The sequence below is a fragment of the Triturus cristatus genome, chromosome 4_1 (assembly GCF_964204655.1).
Source record: "Triturus cristatus chromosome 4_1, aTriCri1.1, whole genome shotgun sequence".
Classification (NCBI taxonomy): Eukaryota; Metazoa; Chordata; class Amphibia; order Caudata; family Salamandridae; genus Triturus; species Triturus cristatus.
In genome coordinates this window covers 883,381,215-883,401,239 of record NC_140585.1, presented here as the reverse complement: position 1 = coordinate 883,401,239, position 20,025 = coordinate 883,381,215, and the positions used below count along the sequence as shown (strand labels likewise).

At 44.9% G+C, this 20,025-nt stretch overlaps 1 protein-coding gene across 5 annotated transcripts in view; it reads left to right on the top strand.

Annotated features, from left to right (window-relative positions):
* The window catches only part of MEST (mesoderm specific transcript), a 336,158-nt gene that overhangs the window by 215,094 nt on the left and 101,039 nt on the right, over positions 1-20,025 (top strand). For 4 of the 5 annotated variants that reach the window (XM_085653607.1, XM_085653609.1, XM_085653608.1 and 1 more), the window contains one exon: positions 5,421-5,491. In XM_085653607.1, coding sequence (XP_085509733.1) covers positions 5,421-5,491 — 71 coding nt within the window. Of the gene's footprint in view, positions 1-5,420; positions 5,492-17,122; positions 17,220-20,025 lie in introns of all 5 variants that reach the window. The other variant, XR_014981372.1, reaches the window with a different exon arrangement.

Here is a 20,025-nt window from a genome sequence, read left to right as displayed (position 1 = left end):
CCGAAGTGCTTGTACCTTGTGCGCCAGAATAAACATTTATTCCTGAGGTCGGGCTGGGATTCCTTGACATTATGGGCAATTGGAGGGATACCTGTCATTATGGCAACAAAAGGGGCACAAGATGGGGGGAGATTTATGCTAGGGTGGGGGGACGCATTGCTCTCACTAATGGAATCCTGAGCTGGTGGCAAACTTTGTTTACTGGATGCCTCCCTAGTTGGAGGCTTAGCCTTATCACCTCCACTCAGTTTGAGTGTGCTCCTCCCGTGTCTAAGCTCTTGGCTGTCTGTTCTAGTACTTGTTTCCCTTTGTATACCACTGGTTGAGGGGTTCTCAGTTATGTGCACCCCCCCCCGTGTGTATGGATTGGACCTTGGGTAGCCTCTTGACAACCAATGTCAAACCCTCCCCTTACTTTCCTGCTTTCCTTACTTTCCAGGGTCATGTCGTACTATGGCTCCTGTGCCCGCCCGTGCTCTCTCCAAACTATCTAGATGGCTGACTAAAGGTGCTATTTCTTCTTTAATGATAGCTCTCAATTTAATTAGAAGATCAGCCATCAAATTGGCTACCCACAATGGTTGTTCTGCAGCTTTGTTGTCTGATTGAGATTTGCCCTTTGGCGGTTCCGACTCATCACCTCCCACAGGGTCAACCTGGTTGTTCACACATGTTTTTTTATTTTTTGGCCCCGTACCAGCTAGTAATTTACGTTTCCCTTTGTTTGGGATCTTAGTACGTGTACTATCCTTTCCTGGTTGGAACAGCCCGCCGGGGAGGGGGGGGTCATGATATGTGTTTGCATTTCTGGAGCCCCAGTTGGCGATGAGGGAAAGTGGCCAGAGGGGGATATTGGCGATGGGTTATGCTGCGGTGTTTGAGTGATAGTTAGTAAGGGGGTCGTCTCAGACTCTTGAGGGAATATATCCGGGGTGAGAGATAGCCTTCTTTCCGTGCGCTCTATTTCCGTAGACACCACCCCGATAGCCCTCTGAAGCATTTTGTCTATCGCTGTAGTAGGAGGCTCGCATGTTGATTTATTTCTACTAGCGGCTACCCTTTTTCCCATTTTCCCACCAACTATCGTTACAGATCTCCTATGAAATGTACCTCATCCCACAGCAACCTGGATCCGGTTAAACAACCCAGGGCCTCAGAAAGGGGTCAGGCGCAAAGGACAGACCACCTAGCGGCACAATTAGTGCAGTGACATAGAGAGGGTCAACCCCAAATTCATTTACAAACATACCATTCCCTCCAGGGCAATGCTCAGGTGATAGCACAGCAAAGTAGAAAAAAAGACATACGAATGTTATTGTCTTTAGCGGCAGAGTCACCAAGTTACTGAAGGCAGGAGAAAAGTCTTACCCCTTAGATTGACAGCAAGGTGGGGGTTGAGTACAACAGCTCAGGGGGGTGGCCCTGCCTCCTCCTGTCGCTGACGGGCGCAGGACTTGCCCGCGCGCGTCCTGCACTGCGGGAGACTGGGGGCGCTGAAGTACTGCCTCCTGTCGCGCTGCTCAGCGTCAGGCGACAGTCAAGGGCTGCTGGATCCTGTGGTCCCTGTCTCTTTACGCCGTTCCCCTCACGGCTGGAGAGACCGGAAAGCTGGGCTGATGGCCGTTGCCCTCACGGCTGGAGAAACCGGAAAGCTGAGTTGATGGCCGTTACCCTCACGGCGGATAAACAGGAGTCCCCTTCTGAATGGCAGCAGGTGAATTAAACTGAGAAGCGCGTACATAAAAGTAATATTGGTGGCTGCTGATGAAGAGCTCGCCTGAGCTAGTCTTGGACCACTTACAGATACATTTCATTGCTGTCCGACCTGATATTCTTGATCAACGAACCAAAATGACACCATTGGCCTGTGGAGAGATTCTTTTTACAGGAGCGATAGTTACACAGTGGCTTTAAATGCCTGAAAAGAGTCCAGGATATAGACATGATCCTAATATTTGAGGTATGAGCTTTTGTGCTGGCTTGGATGGCGCTAAGGTGTATTGTTCTCATAGCCTCGTGCATTTTGCTGGTACCTATGCCTGCTGGCACCGTGGGCCCTGAAGTGGAACTTTCGTTTTCAGTGGGCACAACGCTGGGGAAGCCATTCACAGTGTCTGCATATTGGACGAAGCAACTTGGTGCCTTAAGTGTTGGAGGTTTACATGCTGCAGGCCATTTTCCTTGTCTCACGCGGAGCTCACTCTAGTGACGGGCGTGTTGTCTCTGGGTTGGGGAGGTCACATGGACCTCTGGTTTCTGATAGAGCAGCACGAATGCATCGGCTTTTTAGAGCTGCACTCCATCTAACTGACCCTCAATACATTTCTGCTCTCCATCAAGGGCAGGTCTGTCTAGGTCCTGACTGACATGACTGGTTCTGCAAGAAGTCATATGGCATGAGGTCTCATACCTTATATGGTGGTGGCTGGTATTGTTGGCCAGTCACCCGACTGTTTCCTGAATGTCAGGGTTTGATGATCTCAGCAGGCATCCTGTTGCTTATCATGAGTGGCATCTGCTTCTTTAGGTGGGATTAGGCATCTTTGCCCATTGGGGTATACCCTTGCTAGATTTGTTTTTTTGCCTCTGAGAACATGCAGTCATGGTCTCTAGCAGATGGGTTCTGCCTTCAATCGGAATCTGGTCTTCTGTACACATTTCTGCATCCGCCAAGGATTTCTCAGGTCCTACAGAAGGTTGGGGACGAGGTGCAGCTCATCTTGATAGCTCCACATTACGTTCCAGAGGGGTCTTTTAATCTGACTTTCTGAATCTGAGCATATTTCTTCCACTTCATCTGCATACTTGAGAAGACCTGCTATCCCAGCAGCAGGGCACAGTTCTGCATCTGAATTTCCATAATCTACACCTCCATGCATAGATATTGAGCGGGATCAGTTGACAGGCTTTGATGTTCCGTCACAGGTGATGGATGTTATTTTGGCTGCCCGCCGCTTGTCCACAAAGTCCATCTATTCTGTCTTTTGATCTAAATTCATCAGCTGGGGTGGGGAGCTCAAAGCTCTCTGAAGTTCATCTGTTTTATCTTTGGCCCAGCAAGTCTTTGCTGTGGGCACTGTTAAAGGTTACCTGTCGGCCCTGTTAGCGTTTCTCCGTTTGCCTGATTAACCCTCTTTATTCAAGGCACACTTTCCAATGTGTTTCTTAAAAGGGCTCTCTTGTATGTTTCCATCGTCTCCATTTATTATGTCATAGTGGGATCCTAACTTGGTTTTTACGTCCTTATATGAGCTCCCTTTGAGCTTATGTGCAGTTGCACCCTGAGACTATTGACTCTCAAGACTGTGTTTTTTATTGCCATCACGTATTCACATCGTGTCAATGAGCTGCAAGTCTTGCCCATTCTTCCCCTGCATACCACCATAGGAGCACAAGGTGGACCATCCACTTTTTGTTTGATTGCGGGTGTGAAAACAGGGAAGGTGGTTTAGAAGATGACCGTATGGTCCATTACTCTTTGTATGAAACTCTTCTGTGCTCTGGCCAAGATAGAGCCTCCTGAGGCTCTTGGATCTTATTCCACCAGGAAAAAGGCCACTACTACGACATAACCTAGAGACATTCCAGTGTTGGACCTCTGCCCAGCTGCTACATGTGCATCTATTCATACCTTCACCAGGCATTGCTGTATCACCGCTCAGGTCTGCAGAGGGGGCTATGCTGCCCACTCTGTCGTGTAGGGCTTCATCTGTAAAGTCCGCTCCTCAGACTTTCCATCTGCGTGTGGTACTGGTTTGATATCTATTCAAAAGGGGAGAAGTCTTCAGTTAGAATTATCCACCAGACAAGTAAGTTACTTTCGTTTGTTAGCACTCTTTCTGGTGTATACTTGACGTAAATATATGAATGACCCTCACCTAAATCTGATATAAATGTAGTTCTACCTTTCTAATACTCAAGCCATTTGAACACAGGGCAGCTTGTGTCATTTATTTATGGAGTTGGAGGACCACCTTTCTGGTTGGTATAATCAGTGGCAGATGGATGGGAAAACTGCAAGCTTTTTTCCAAAGATCCTAATATTTTCATCCAAAGGTGCGGGGTTCTCCTTCGAATGGGCCATTTATTCATTTAAAGTCCTTGACAGAATTATCTTTGAAGTGGAAATTACCCTGCCGGTTCTCCAACCAAGGTTTCTTGAATTCTTGGCTTGACAAACATTACACCCTCTCGATTTACAAAGCCCTGCAGTGCAACAAACTCCTTCAGAAACGCTATCCATTTATTGATTGCAGTCATCAGAGCAGCAGAAACTACAATTTCTGGTTGAATTGTCTTCGGTTAATCTACATCTTAGGACATTAGTGTAGTCTGGCCTCCTTACAGGCTTCATACACATCCTTATATCAGACCAAAGGTATCACTGGTAACTTCAAATGAACATGCCATTTTAAGGCATAACTTGGCCGCTCTTCATGTTCTCTATAAACATTATTCTCAGGTGGGGTCATTTTCTACCGATCCTGCTTTCCCCCAGATGTTTGGCTCAATGTTTTGCTCAGAGCTTGGTGTCATGCTCCAACTTTGTGCAACAGAAAGAACTGTGTAGAAATAGGGCGTATATGGTTGTTGACACAGTATGAGTGAGGGCCTGCTTGATGTCCAGGTACGGTAACATCCTTACTCTAGTACAGGTAACTCCCTTTCAGTCTTAAAGGAGCGCAAAGAAAGACTAGCATCCACTCAAAAGAGAATGTAAAGATCACCAGGGTCATTTTTCCTTTTTTTTTTTTTTGGTAAAATACCGTGGACCTGCAGCTGTGCATAGATTATATTTGCTTGTTAAACTCCCTTCGTTGGATGACCGTGGACTTAAGGTTCAATTGTAAAAGGACATGCTTGGACTGTATGTTTGCTTTGAGAGGAAAGTCACATTTTTGGCCAATTCATTAATGTGGGGTTTAGACCTCTTCACACGAAATAACAGCCTTCTTTTGATCAAGATCAAATTTTGGCCAGAAGAATAATATAATGAATAAGCAAAACAGCAGTTTCGAGGTTTGCTGCTAATAGCACTCAGATGCGTCATAAGATTCAAGATTGCTTTGAGTATTCAGCGCTACAATGTCTATGAAAGAATTGATTTTCCTGGCTTTAATCTCTGTATAAAATCACCTTTGCCATTTGTATTCTCTAAGTTGAGACTTGGCATCCTATAAGGTTCAGTAATGTCCATCATGTTGTGGTTCCTCCACCCAACGGATCCACATCTTAGTTGGAGCGTAATATGTGGCAACTAGTTACCTGCGTCTAGCACAATTTAGTAACCCCTTCTTGTATGGAGCACCTGAAATATTTTGTCAATAAATGCTGCTTAAACACAACTAATATCTGTTACAGATGGCTTGTGATGTATCTTCCATTAAATAATTTCCTTTTTTTCCTTTTCTCATGGCAAGGTGTTGAAGGATGGAAGCATTTTATCCCCTATTCTGACCAGGCTCATGAACTATTTCTTCTTTTCAAAAGGGTGAGTTATTCAACACAGTAATTGATTCTGTCTATTCACCTTTGTTCTAGAACTTGCAAAACAATACAGCTGTACAGTCATGTTCTCTTTAAAATGCTACAGAATCCCTTAATAACCTACTCATATTTGTCCTCATCATGTAATTGCATACATAATGGGTAGCCCGCAGGGCCAAGGTGGCAGTTTTAACACAATGTGGATGGTGTCGTTTTAAATCTTACTACTTCCTGTCACAAGTCGTCTCAATGGTACCATCTGGTGGACGGTGCCGGAAAATGTCATCCCATGTGAACCATGAACAAACATCCATGCAGGACGGTCACATGCTCCTGTAGCTTTGCATCCCATGTGACCTAAAAGCTGCCTTTCTTACGTGACTTGTGCGTGCCTCAATCCTCTTCCTTCCACATAGCACTCAATCCACTTGTTCCAGTTAATTAAAACAAAGTGTGCATCAATCCTATTTTCTATATTTTTATAGTTGTTTCTTTTTGAGGTTTTTAGCTTTCATTTTGTACACCAGCATCTCCATGCTTAACCAATATTAAGTCTGCTCACATGGCAGAAACACTAGTTTGCAAGGTGAGCATCCTCCAGGAGATGGGGTTCTTTGTAAACTCTATACAATGACTGGGACAGCACAATCATGTTGTATTTTCTTGCCCTGAACTGTATTGAGCACTTGAGAGAATTTTCATTCAACCATATTCCTATGGGTATATTAAGTTGATCCATTATTGAGTCAAGAACTTGGCTGAGTAACTGCTTTGATACTATCAAGAAGTTTCACTTCTCTGTTTAAGTCCATCTTTCCATCCTTGCAAAAAGCTCTTCCCCCTGGCTGACACATTCTGCCTCCTGAACTAAAAGACTCTAGGTGAAGTTCAGAGATGTCCATTACGTTTGAGGAGAAAAGGGACTATTGTCTCCAAGTACATCCCTACTTAGAGGGCACCATTCTTACTCTCCTAATCTGATTGCTTATGTCAACTCAGGACTTTGGTAATGAAAAGATCTTCCATAATTTTACTAGAAATCAGTTCTATAATTCCATCCCAGTATGGAGAAATTCAAAGACATTATCTGACCGCGTAAGAAATCTGTCAAGATCCAACTTTGAAAAGGATGCAAAAGAAGAGGAAGCACCAGCGAAACCCATATCTGAGCCTGATTTGGACCCTATCCCTCTTTCTTTGGAAGGAAAAATACTGAGTAGCCGTGCTTTCAATTTCGGTTACTGGGTAGCTTGACTTTGTCTGATACTGTTTCAGGTATACACAACTGATATGGTATAGGAGTTTTACTGACACCTCAGGGCAGAGTCCATAAAGAAAATGAGAGTTTCCCTTAAGTGCTTTCTCCTTTCTTTATATCTGGATTTATAAAACAGTTCCTCATTACTGAGGCATCAAGACCACACTCTCTTACAACTGTTGCAGGTGAAGAAAGGCACAAAATAAGAATAATTGAACTGATTGTGGCTTTGAAATTTGGCTGATAATGTAACAATTTAACTTGAATTACTGTCCCCCGCACTCTCAACCTTATAACTAAACCCACAGTTAAAAACCAGCCCTATGTTGGCCACCAGGGGGCTAGGGAAGGCACCATCATCCACACAACTTTTATACGACAATCAGAACATTAACCTTGGCCTGTCTTGAACATGCATACTTTGTGTGGATTCCTTTTAGTACCAATCTTCTGCTTTTAGGTGTATTAGCGGCAGTCAGTCGTAGAATTTTCTAGTATTTAGGGTATGTTAGTTCTCTAAATTCCTCTAATATGAATGTGCTTATTGGTTGCCAGATTTTGGCAAAACTGTTGTCATGCCTAGCACAGCCCACAGGCCATAGAGCTCAGAGCGATGTTTTTGGTGTATATCTTTTCCTCACAGTGCACCAATAACCTGCTTTGCTACACAAAGGGTTAGAGGTATTTGATTGCCTCTTAAGGAGCAATATGCTTGTCTTATAGCCAGGAATCTAGGGATTTGTTTGTCAAAGATTGTCCTCTGTCATTAAGAACATCATTCCAATATCTGATCACTTTTGGACACTGCCACAGGTGCTGGCATGTTCATTTAGTCCCACAGCTCCTCCAGCAGAGCGCCAACTTATTCGGGGTCCAAGGAATGCATTCTCTCTGGTGTGTAATACCACAGCCAGGAGATTTTAATGAGATGTTTTGCCGTGCGTGCAGCAGTCAGACAGTTAAGTTCTCTGGTATTTGTTCATCCACCCAGTTAGTGTGAATGATCTGCCCATTTCTTTCTCGCACCTTGTCTGACTTGGGAATTTGCTAATCTCCTGTATATGCTGTAGCAGTTGATCTATCTTAGCTAGCAAACATCTGTTACTATTCTTGACTAGTAGCTATTTTTCAAAAATTGTCAAATCTCTGTGTGTGGTGGGTCTAATAGTCTTCAGAAGTATCCAGAGTCTAAGTTTGTAGTGGTGAAATCTCCTTCTGCAGGATATTACTTTCTTCTAAGTTGGTCGAAGGTACTGATCCTATTCTCATCAAACATTTGCCTATGCGTTTCCATCCCCACTCCCTCCATACCCCGCCAATGCTGGGGAAAATGCCAGATTGTTGCCTAGGGCCAATAAGGGTGACTGGAAGGTAGCTGTTCCATCCCACACTGGTAATGAGGCCCTAGTCCCTGACCCCATAAATTATGCTTTTTGGACAACTATGGCACCTTCCACATTTGGGTACTTGTAGTCAGCTGGTCTATAAAGCACCAGTGTTTCTTTGATTCCCTTCTGTGCCACTGAACCACATTTAACAAAAGTGTGGGGCTTGGTAGTGTTTAGTCAGTTAGGTATCCCCAAGCCGCCTTTGTCTGTTTATTTACAAGAATGTGATCTAACCATCCATGGGATTTTCCCAGCCCATGTTAAATGATTAGTCATTCTTTGCCATCTCTGTACAGTAATGGGCGGGGGCAGCAGAGGCAGGACCTGAAACACAAAATGGATCTTGGGCAAAATTATAATTTTCACTGCTATGAAATTGCCTAGTCAGGAGAGCCCTGCGTTATTCTACAATTATATGGCCTTTTTGATGGTTTTGGAGTATATAAATCTTTTTTTGGCCATTGTTCTGCTTTGGGGGTCTTTGGTCAATGCCAAGGTAGGTAACCTTGTTGTGTTGCTGAAGGAGTTCCTGTTGTGCGTGATTAATGTTCAATATTATGAACTGTTGAAGGGTTAGTCTAAACCCAGAAGCCTTGCCAAACACTTCCATTTCCACAGTCAATGCAAGTCACTACAATGTGTCTGTCAAAGTAGAGAGCTCATCGCTCACATACCTGTTAAGTGTATGCTTATCCGTTCTGGTCCCATTCTTTGAGATGAATGCATTTCCCCACACACTCTCAGCCATCGACTCCCTCTATAGTAAGAAAAGATGTGTGGGGAAAGAAGGCCAAACTGTCTTGTGCTCCTCTGGATAGATAGACACAGGGACCTTACACCATTGACTCTTACTATATCGGAGTTGGGGAGCTGCGGCTAAAGGAAACCCAAGTTCGAAATCTGTGTCCTAATCCAGCCTTGGTCCACACTTCTTTAAGATAGGGCCAGTAGATCCTGTAAGATAGGGTCAGTGGACCCTGTCAAATGCCTTTTTAGCATCCATTGTAAGCTCTAAGGCATTCTTTCGGGACCTCTGGATATTTTCAAGAATGTGGAGAACCTTTTCACATTTTTGCTGCAAGTTATGCCAACAATGAAGCCCATTTAAGGCTGGGCATGATGCGCTTCAGTAGGTGCGCCAAGCATCCAGTGGAGATTTTTGCATCCACATCAATTAGCGACATAGATCTATATGATATGCAGTGAGATCTTTCCAGGGTTTTTGGATTGTGGCAATAGAGGCCTTCAACATTGACTTAATGATCTAGTCTCTGCGAAGCCATTGTAAACCCGAGTCAGGACTGACGCAATTACCTGGCAAAATATTTTGGAGAACAATGGCATAAAGTCATCAGCACCTGCTGCTTTGTTTTTAATCTAGATTTGCTGGAAATAACCACTGAAGTTTTTGGTTTGTCAAAGGAACTGTGTGAGGAACACTAGTAACAAAGGTCTGCTGAAGATACTCCTCTCTTGAGTTTCTAGCCTTGGGGTCCACCCAGGGTCACGTAGTGTAAAAGTCTAAAAATTCCTATGCTATATCCTTGTCTTTGGTAAGAGTCTGCTCCAGTTTTCCTTGAGTTAGCACAGCTTTGTCTATTCACCTTGGCTCTAAGCTTACAGGCTAGGAGACTACTTACCTAATTCCCTCCTGTGTAGTATTTTTGCTGTCTACAGAGGAGGGTGTATTCTACTTTATTAGAATCTAGAATCCTATCCTATGCTCTCACCGCTAACATTTTCCGTAACATTTTCACCTAACTTTTTCTTTTATACGGCGTTTCCAACTTTCTTCGTTGGGCGTTCAAATTAGCAGTATTTTCCTTCCGAGTTTTATTCATTTTGAACGAAATGGCTCTGCAGGCCGCTCTAGATACTCATTTCAGCGCATCTTAAAGAATCATCTTCCCCACTCACCAAACTCTCCCCCGTCATCCGTCTATGGGGTCTCACCATTGGAGCCAGAGGACTGAGTGTCAGGGCGCATCATGCACTTTCGTTGGTGATCTACACCCAGGCGCTAATCACATCCTCTCAGTCTGTGCCTCCTCTCAGTCTGTGCCTCCCTCTAGGCCACAGAACACCATTTCCACTGGGTTGCTTGTCCACCACGTCTTTGCCTTCTCTGACGTGGTGAACTGTTGTGACACCCTGCATTCACAAAGACAGTACGCATCAGAGTGTACAGCCGTGCAACACAACCATAACAAAGCATCTTTACAGGTATTATCAGAAAGTCCCAGTTGTTAATCTCTAATCTGCATCTTCCCCAGCAGGTCTATCAACTTCTGTCCTGTAGCCCCATATCATTCAAATCCAGTCACCTGTCAGGCGTACATAGCATTCCCCTATTTTCATTCTACTTGTCCCATACCTTCGTCCATTTCTGCGGGTACCCCGTCCCCTCATAAACCACCCTCTCCGCCTATGTGCACCAGTCCCTCAATCTCGAAGCAGTGGTAGCACTACACATCCTTTCTATATTACGCTTGGCTATAGTGAACCCAAGAGTGAACCATAATTTATCAGCTTCTGAAAGATCACTTGTATCCCATATATTTAATAAACTCCACTTTGGCAAGATTTCTATGCGGTTCCATAGTGGTTGCCACCTCCCTCCAAAAGGGTTGGAGAACCAGGCATTCCCACATTTGGTGAAAAAAGGTACCATCTAACCCACACCCCCTCGGGCATCCCGATGACTCAGTCCTTCCCATCTTAACTAGGGTTGTAGAGGAATAGTAAATTTGGTGTAGGAGTTTCAGTTGCACCAATCGGAACCAAGCCCGTATTGCCACCTCCCTAGGGGATGATAGCGCCTCCTGCCACTCATCTTCATCCAGTTGTCTCAGGTCCTCCCCTTACCTTTCTCGAAGTCGAAGCAGTGGGTCTGGGAGTTATTCATTCTTTTACAATAAGTTAAGGAGATGGCACTCATATGCATAAAGGCGTCGGGTAAGCTATCTTCCAGTGGTGCCAACTCTGGAAACTCCACCCCTTTTGCTATTACTCTCCCCATAGCATGTTTAATTTGGTGGGATCGGTATAGTTCTGTGGGGGCTAATTGGTATACCTTCCTAAGGTCCTCAAAGGATTTCACTGTTCCGTCTGCCCAAAGGTCTTTAACTTGTGAGATACCTATCAAGTTCAATTTCTTAAAGCCATGGTAATTAGCCAGCGTGCCCAGTTGTGCAGTTTCCCACAGGGGGGTCGCCCCCCCCGGTTGCATGTTCCGAAGATCGGATCTATAGGCTTGATCCTCTTGGGGAAAATGATCCAAGTGGTTTATCATCACTATTTGGACCGCCCAATATTATTGTTGTATGGCCGGAAGTGAAACACCTCCATCATGCCAGCTCCAAGACAGATTTTAGGGATATTCTAGGGGTTCCGCCATCCTGCATTCGGGTCAGGGACTCTACCTCCTTAAAATAGGTAGGGGCCACTAGAAATTGCATATGTTCTAGTATATGAAGTACAGCGCCGCCTACCCTAGCATGGACACTGTCCGACATCATTTCTCAGTCTTTGTAGCAGGCGTTCCTGGAAGGTCTGTGGTTTCCTGGTTATATACAGTCCCAAGACCCGAAATCCGTCTGTGACTACCTTACCAGTCGCGTCCGGCATGGTTCACGGGTAGGGCAGCTGGCGCGGGGACGGGCAAGTAGTCGCGAGGGAAGGGGGGGTCGCGCGTCGACGGGGGGAGGGGGGAGTTTAAATAATTTAAACAACTTACCTTTCCCTGGTCCCGCGTCTTCACTGCTCGGTCTGCTCCTGCTTTCCTGCCTCCGCAGGAACAGGCAGCATTCAGCCTCCCTCCCCTAAGCCAATCACAACGCTGCAATAGCAGCGTTGTGATTGGTTGGGACTCCGACCACACATGCGTCTATGGGGAGGCCATTTTCTCCATGTAGGCTGCATGCAGCCTACATTGAGAAAAGGGTGTGTGTGAATGACTGCTTTGGTCGGCCCCAGAGGGCCGACCAAACAGTCGGGGCCCGCAGCATTGGGCAAGCCACTCCTCCCCTCGAGCAGACACGCCCACCCCCAACCAAACCCTTCTGCTTTCTCGCAGTGCGAGAAGCAGAAACATAAAATGGTTTTTATAATACCATTTTATGTTTCTGGTTCTCGCACTGCGAGAAAGCAGTGGGGCGACACTACTCTGCCCACATAGAGGAGCTGCCCCTGTACCTTACCCTCAAAATGTCCGGGCAAGCACACCCCCATCCTGGTGAGTATGTAAATAAAAGTCTTGTCCTAATTTATCGTATGCCAGTGTATTTGAGGTAATGTTAAAAAGTGTGTAATATTCTATGAAGTGTGGTGTACAGGCTTGCTACATAGAGCAAACTATCATCTGTGTAGAGGGATATCCTATCCTCCCAATCTTCCATCCATTTAAGCCCTCTAATTAAGGGGTCCCCCCACCCCCGTATCCAGCCCGCCAGGGGTTCTAACAAGAGAGCGAATATTAACGGGGAGAGGGGGTAATCTTGTCTCGTGCCCCTCCACAGTTGGAAAGCGGGTGACAGCCCCCCCATTGACTGCTACTTTAGCCAAGAGTTCTTAATATAATAAACTGGGCCAGGATAGAAATTTTGGCCCAAAACCGTATTTCTCCAAAACTGCGAATATGAAGGACCATTCAAGAGTATCAAAAGTCATTCAGGCGTCTAAGTAAACTATCACTGTGTCTTCCTGGAGTGTGGTCGCATGGCCCAAAACTCCATACAGCCGCCTTAGGTTCAGTGCAGTGCAGTGTTTCTACTTGGGATAAAGCCAGATTGATCGGGATGTATTAGAGTCTTATTAATTGGGGATAATCTGGTAGCTAAGAGTTTGGCCAAAATGTTTTACTTCCCCATTAAATAGCGAAATTGGTCTGTATGAAGAGCAGAGTTCAAATGGTTTCCCTTGTTTATGAGTGACTATAATTTTGGCTAGTCACTGATCAAGTGGTAATGTCCCATTTTCGCAGCTTTCCTGAAATATCTTTTTAAGGTAGGGGGTGATCTTAGTAGCGGTGAGCTTATACAGTTCAATGGAGAGGCCAGTGGGACCCATCAGCTTTCACGCAATTAATGTTCGAATGGCCTGATAAATGTCACCTTTTTTGTGAAGCCTTGGTTTAAAAGGTCTCTCTCGGTCGCCGCTAATCTATGCATTTTAAAGCCGTGTAGGAAGTCCCGCGTTGCTTCCAAGGAGACCTCTGAGGAGGAAGTACATAGTGAGGCGTAGTATTTTGCAAATTCGTCTGCAATACTTTGTCTTTCTCTCTCTTGCCTCAGTCACTATTTCGGACACCCATCAGGCTGCTGTTTCTTTCCTGTCTAACCATGGCAGGAGTTTACTCGCTTTGTCTTCTACTTCGTATAGACGATATTGTGTTGCTTTGTAACCCGCTTTGGCTGCTTTTCCCGCTGCTATTTAATATTTTTTACGTTTGAGCGCTAAGCGATGTTGGATATCTGCCTGGGACTCAGCGGAGGGTTCAGGTTCTGAAATCAGAATTTCTTGTTCAAGCGAGTGCAACTTTGCTGCTTTTTCTTTCTTATAACCTGCGATGAGGGAGATGCCCTGTACCTGTATTACTGTCTTAAACACCTCCCAGAGGACCCCTACCTGTTCCACTGTTCCCACATTGTCCCCAAAATAATTATCAGTAGACTTTTGAATGACCACCCTGATATGTGGGAGTTTGAGGTACCAGGGGCTCAGGGGGGTACGTGTCCAGACTGCTTTTGCTGTCGGCCCAACATCGCCAAAATGGGGGTGTGATCAGAAATACCTCTTGCTAAGTAATGGATATCATGAAAGGCTGGAGGAAGGTTCACCAGGGCAAATCTGTAATCTACCTGGGAGGTGGACCCATGTGCTCCAGAGTCAAACGTGTATTGACGGGCCGTGGGATACAGTGTCCACCACATATCTACCAAGCCCATGCCTGAGAGCAAATTCTTCAGTAAATTCACTGCTGCTTCAGTCCCCCGCTCAGGCCAGCGGTCCATCTCACCATTGACGGTCGCATTACAGTCGCCACCCATTACCAATTCACCTTCAAGAGATTAAGGATAAAAGTACTCAGGTCTGCAAAGGCTGTGGTGTGTAGTCGGGGGGGGGGGGAGAAACATATAGTGAGACAAAATTGAAAAGACACCTCTCCCAGAATCCTGTGAGGGCCAAAAACCGACACTGAGGGTCATGTGCGACTTGTCACATAGTGACAGGGAAGGAATTGCAGAACAAAATACTAACTCCCCTGCATCTTCTTGTATATCCTGCACGTGTCACTAATTTATATCCCCATCTGGTCAGGGCACAGTAAGTGGTACCCTGGAAATGGGTCTCATGAAGGAGAACCACATCAGGAGCATGCCTCTTCACGTATTGTAAGATTACACTTCGTTTTATCTTATCCCCCCCCAGCCATTAACTTTCCATGAAAGAATTTTACAACTACACATCGGTACAAGGTTCGATATTGTGGCTACGTAGTGGACGTTTACGCTCGTGGGCACTGAACTGGGGCTACGGGGTCAGTAGAGGGTTATCTCTCGTCTCAGCCATGAAAGACACATATAACTCTAATATTGTGTCAGGGAACACCCAGGAACTTTTAGTGCTGTCACAGAACATGCTGTATAGTAAGGGCCATCACCGCTGTAATAAACAATAAACCCCATAAAATAATATAGAAAAACCAACAACAACAAAAAAAGAAGTTCCCCACCCTCCCTGCATAGCATACGTAAAACTGCCCACCGCTCCATCTTTGCAGAGTGCCTGTTAAACCCTCCCTTGTTTCCTATTTGTAGGGGAGCTTATACACACTATGGAGTCAACCCGCCGACTCTCCCCCTTTAGGAAATCCAATATCGTCCCCTATGGTGCAAATGACAATTATATCGACATGTTCTAGATGGTTCAGTGCAAACAGTCTCTTTACCTCACTTCCTCGGGGAGAGGGGCGAGCGGCACGCCCGCGTCTCTGGCATAATATCAGCATATAGATAAAATCAGCCCCACCATCAGAGCTAGGGGGCTTCTGTGCCTGACTCCGCCGGTGTTTGTCGATCATATCGTTCTTGAGTCTGTGTGGCCAGGCTCTTATCTTTTCTGGGTTTTCCGAGCTCGGGATCGCTTATCTTTGACCGGTCTCCAGCCATCCAACCAATTCCTGGCGTCCTCTGGTGTTTCAAAAAAAGTCTGGTAAGAACGTAACATTAGCGTTGTCAAGCTTAAGCGGAGGTGCAGCGTGCCGACTGGAGGATCACATCTCTGTCTCTGTAATTAAAGATCCACGCAACAATTGGACACAGGGGCCCCGGCTTTGGCGGGCCTCCAGGTACTCGGTGTGCTCTTTCTACCGAAAAGTAGTTGGAAAGACCACAAGGCTGTAGTTGTTTTAGCACCATGTCTTCAACAGAGAGAATTATGGATATGAAGATTCAAAATTAGACTATCTCTTCTTATCTTTTAGACCCTAATTATAAAAGGGAACTCGGAATTCGCTATTAAGGAGGCAGATTTCGAATTTCGAATTTGCAATTACGGTTCCAATTAAGGTACATGTTAAATCAGTGTTCGTTTTTAAAACAGCAACTGAAAAATTCCGTTTGATGAAATGTGGGTTATTTAGTCGTATACTACATGTTTTTCAGAACTGCAAATACCAACCAGGCCGGAGATAAACCTGCGCTCTGGTTTAAATCAAGTATCGCCTAAACTGTATACATCTACCAAGGGTGTTACAAAGGTGAGGTCTAGACGCTTATATTAATATTTATAAACACCAAGCCACAAGAGCATTTCCGATTATAGCCATGACGCTATAATTATTTCTATAGATGTACTATATCCCGCCTGGAAATCCAGTAGGAAGAAGGAGGCAACTGCCCTATACACTCACAAATTCAATATCTCTTGAAACCAGAGTGGCCTTCCCCTTTTAAATATGAGGTGAGGTGTGCTGACAGTGATGCTCGATTAGATCATTTTATAAGTTTAACAATAAAAGTGGAAGCGGTGTGTGTTTGGTTTATAAACATTTGTGAACGTGTGGGACTTTTTCTTAAAAATATAAGGGAAGACCGGGATATATACCCAGGGATGGTCGTTTTCAGTTATTATGTCCTGTTTTAAATTCTGTTTTAATGTCAAATGTCTATAAGCAATGAGGAGCAATATAGTATGCATATGTAAAAAGGGTTCAGGGACTCCCCTAGTATGTTTCCCAAAAACGGTATATTGGAATTAATGGTAATAATTGATAAATAAGAGGGAACCGAATTCAAATAGGATGGGATACAATGTTACATATGTTCTTTTTGCACTATGAGAGCTGAAACCATGTTGATTCCCAGGATTGCTTATTGATATTTGTGTTTTATCATACAGGTGCTTTTAACAGATCCAGTATAAATCTATTCACAATGTGAGTCACAATTTTTGTGTTGATAAAGATGGAGTTATAAGATATCCATCGAAACGCGTCGACGCTCTTTTGAAAACACAATCCGTGAAGGGGCTAAAGCCTATGAGTATCTGGCAAATAGAAAAGTACCGGGTTTCATCCTGAGAAACTGCTTATCACAGATGTGTGCTACTCAAATAAGAGATTGTTCTTGTCTATTATCTGTACTCTCTTTTTAATGTAACTGTTGTTTATAAATTTGTAAAAAAAAAAAAAAAACATCTGTGACATTTGAATTGATGCCAGTTTTGAGGTGAATCACAGTATTATGGATTATGTCTACCTTTTTTAAAAATTGTGTACCTCATGAGTTTTTAATCAATAAATAATTTGTACTTTTTAAAAATAAATTTAGGTGTCTAGATTATCTATCTGGGATATACGGTCATACTTCCCGTGTATGTATGGTGCGCAACTGAATAAGTGGGATTTGGATCGAATGTAGATTATAGTTTCTATGGTCTCTAAATGTTATATTATTGTCCAAAGGATACCCTTTTTTTCATTCAACAGAGAGGCCCTCCGCCCATTCCAGCACTCCCAGGATGCGTATATTATTGCGGCGAGACGTCCTTCGAAATCCTCTATCTTGGCCTCTAACATACTGGAGGTTTGTCGCAGTTCTTGCACTTGGGCTTTAAGTGTCTTTGCTTCCAATTGTTGTTTTGCAATCAAGTCTTCGGCCATCTTCACTCAAGCCCCCGAATTGCACAAGTCTGCATGCATCAGGGTGACCTCCGTCGTGACAGCATCTATCTTACTCTCTAAAGTCTCACGTACCATCTTAATTGCTGCCAGGACGTCTTGCAATGTTGGTTCCCTTTCCACCGTTGGTACCTGCTGCTGACGTTCCTCACTACCCGGGGCCAACAATTCAGGTCTAGCCTGGGCATACTTGTCCATCTTGGTTTGAGGCAACCCATGGGATCCCTTATTGCTGGACATCACAGTTCTATACTGTGCCCACGCGGTCTCAACAGCTGGATTGTGCACTTTGAACTCCTGTGATTCTATTCGGAGGGAGTAGAAATAGCGGTGGCACGCCCAATTTAGTGCGGGAACGGGGGGACGTTTGCTAAGCGTCCGTCGCCTACTGGAGAATTATCAGGTTCTCTCCGTGGCCTGTCGGAATCTCAACGTGAGCTCTCGTCTCAGGAACAGAGGCTCCCCCTCATGGTGATCACAGTTCTCCCCAAGCGTGGGGAAGCAGTGGGCGCTTGGTCAGTTATTTTATGTGTAAGGCAGAGTTATAAATAGTTGTGAAATTAGGCCTTATTCTCTAACACCAGCCTATTTGATACAATTGCCCTCCAGCTCTCCTCGCTCTGGTCCACGTACTAATAAAGTAAGTTTAGCCGTTTCCTCTGCTAGAATATTCCTTATGGGCACGCAAGCTGCCGCTCCGTCATTTGCCTACAACCGCTGGGGACCTCAACTCACTGCGCGTTGGTTTTCACAATCGCCGGTCTCACTCTGTTTTGGGCAAAGTCCCCGCTCAAAGCACGCTGAAGTTGGCCCGCCTGGACCTGAACGTCTGCTCCACGTCAGTGCCTTTGCTCCAGGCGTGTCGGAGAGAGGAGATCACTCCAGACACACCGTCTCCCACCGGGGCGAAGTTTTAGGGCTCACCACTTGCCACTCCTCCTCAGTCAGGTACCGCCAACACCTCAGCTTGCGGTGTCAAACTCTGCTGCAGGCCCCTGTCAGCAGTCATGTCCTCCGAGCTCCGTTTCTTCCAGGAGGGGCACCCACGGACGTCTCTCGGTGTCACGCACCTCTCCCCACAGAGTTTGTATAGCGGAGTCAGGATAATTAAGCGGATTGATGGGGTTTTCTACGGCAGGCCGCCGGAGCTTCTTACATCGCAGCCATCTTCCTCGACTGCTGGTCATGACCCCCTACATAGACATTTTGAAACAAGCCAAAAGGCATGCGACTGTATCCTATTAAGCCCCCTAAATGGTTTTGCATGTGATGCCGACAAAATAACTACAATCTCTTTGTATGAAAAAGAGATGGTCCTGTGGTGCTTACTCAATTCAGCAAAGTCTAAGCAGCATATTTTGTCTATTGAAGTGCACCTGTTAGTCATAACTGCTTACAAAAAAGTACCATATCAGCCATTCTTCTTCAATTTTCCAGTAGGTAAGGACTATATAGAAGGCTTAATGAAAGTTTATCCTCGAGTGAGGGCCTCTTGACCGCCATGGAAGATTATTCTTTTTTGGACAGCTATCACTTCTGCTTGAAGAGTTAGACAGGCTCTGTTTTCAGTACAACCCTATGCAGATTCCCTTTCCAATAGAGTTTGATGAGACCTCAACCATCCCTCTAATCTTAAACCTTCCAATCTAATTAAACAGTATTTACACTCTTTAGATGTTAGGAAGTGTAAGAAATTCAAATGTATTAGAAAGTCCAATCAGCTTTTCATTAACTGTGATTCAGTTGGTATAGTCAATCTCTCTCGATGGATTACCATATGTTACCCGTTAGCAAACAAAAACTGGCTCTAAAACTCAAATCTCATTCAATCATGGGGGAAGCAGCTACAAGGGTCTGATTGCGGATTATTCTATTAGCAGCAATTTATAGATCAGCCACTGGGAAGTTTGTTTATACTTTTACAAGACACTACTCTGACTAGAGAGTTAATTTTACTGTGGGTCAAAACACACTAAAGAATCTTTGTCTGATATTCTTTAGAATGTTAAATTAAGTTTTTTTGGTGCATTTCCTTTACCACTTAACCACTTTACCGCAGTGGACATCAACGAGTCCTCCCCCGGACTGGAATATAACATTTTTCATGTGAAAACAACATAAAACTTTTCTTTTCCTAAACCAAAGTCAGGAAATCAGGGAAGAGCTTCCCTGAAGGCCTGAGTTAGATTGTTTGCTGTGACAAATAGTGAGTACAGTGGTCGGACATAACAGCAAAACAATAGTGAAAGGAAACCACATTAATGGCATGGTCTGCTTTCACCTCTGATTGGTACCGGGGGGCATAGCAATGTCCCTGCGCGCTGATCAACACAGGGGAGACATGTTTGGAAATTGGATAAAGTCCCCTTTCCAGTGCTCTCTCCCTAGTAGATCAATGTGTAGCTATCACACTGGGCATGTAACCTTTAAGCAGGGATCCACCCTAGACATTGAGGATGTTTTCTTGTTGGGGGGCATGGTCCCCCTAGGCAAGGGCTGTGCCCCTCCGCATGATCAAATCAGTCTTTCTGCTAGGAGGTGTTTACCCACAGTCTGCCTCCATGGGGAGCAGACAGCCCATTAGCCACCAGGGAATTCTTCACTTCATTGTTTTAGGGGGTTGGGGGAAGGCAGCCCAGGCAAGGGTCTGTAGCCCCTCCACCCCAGGTATAACTATCTTCCTGCCCCTGGAGTATGGATAGTAGTTGTTT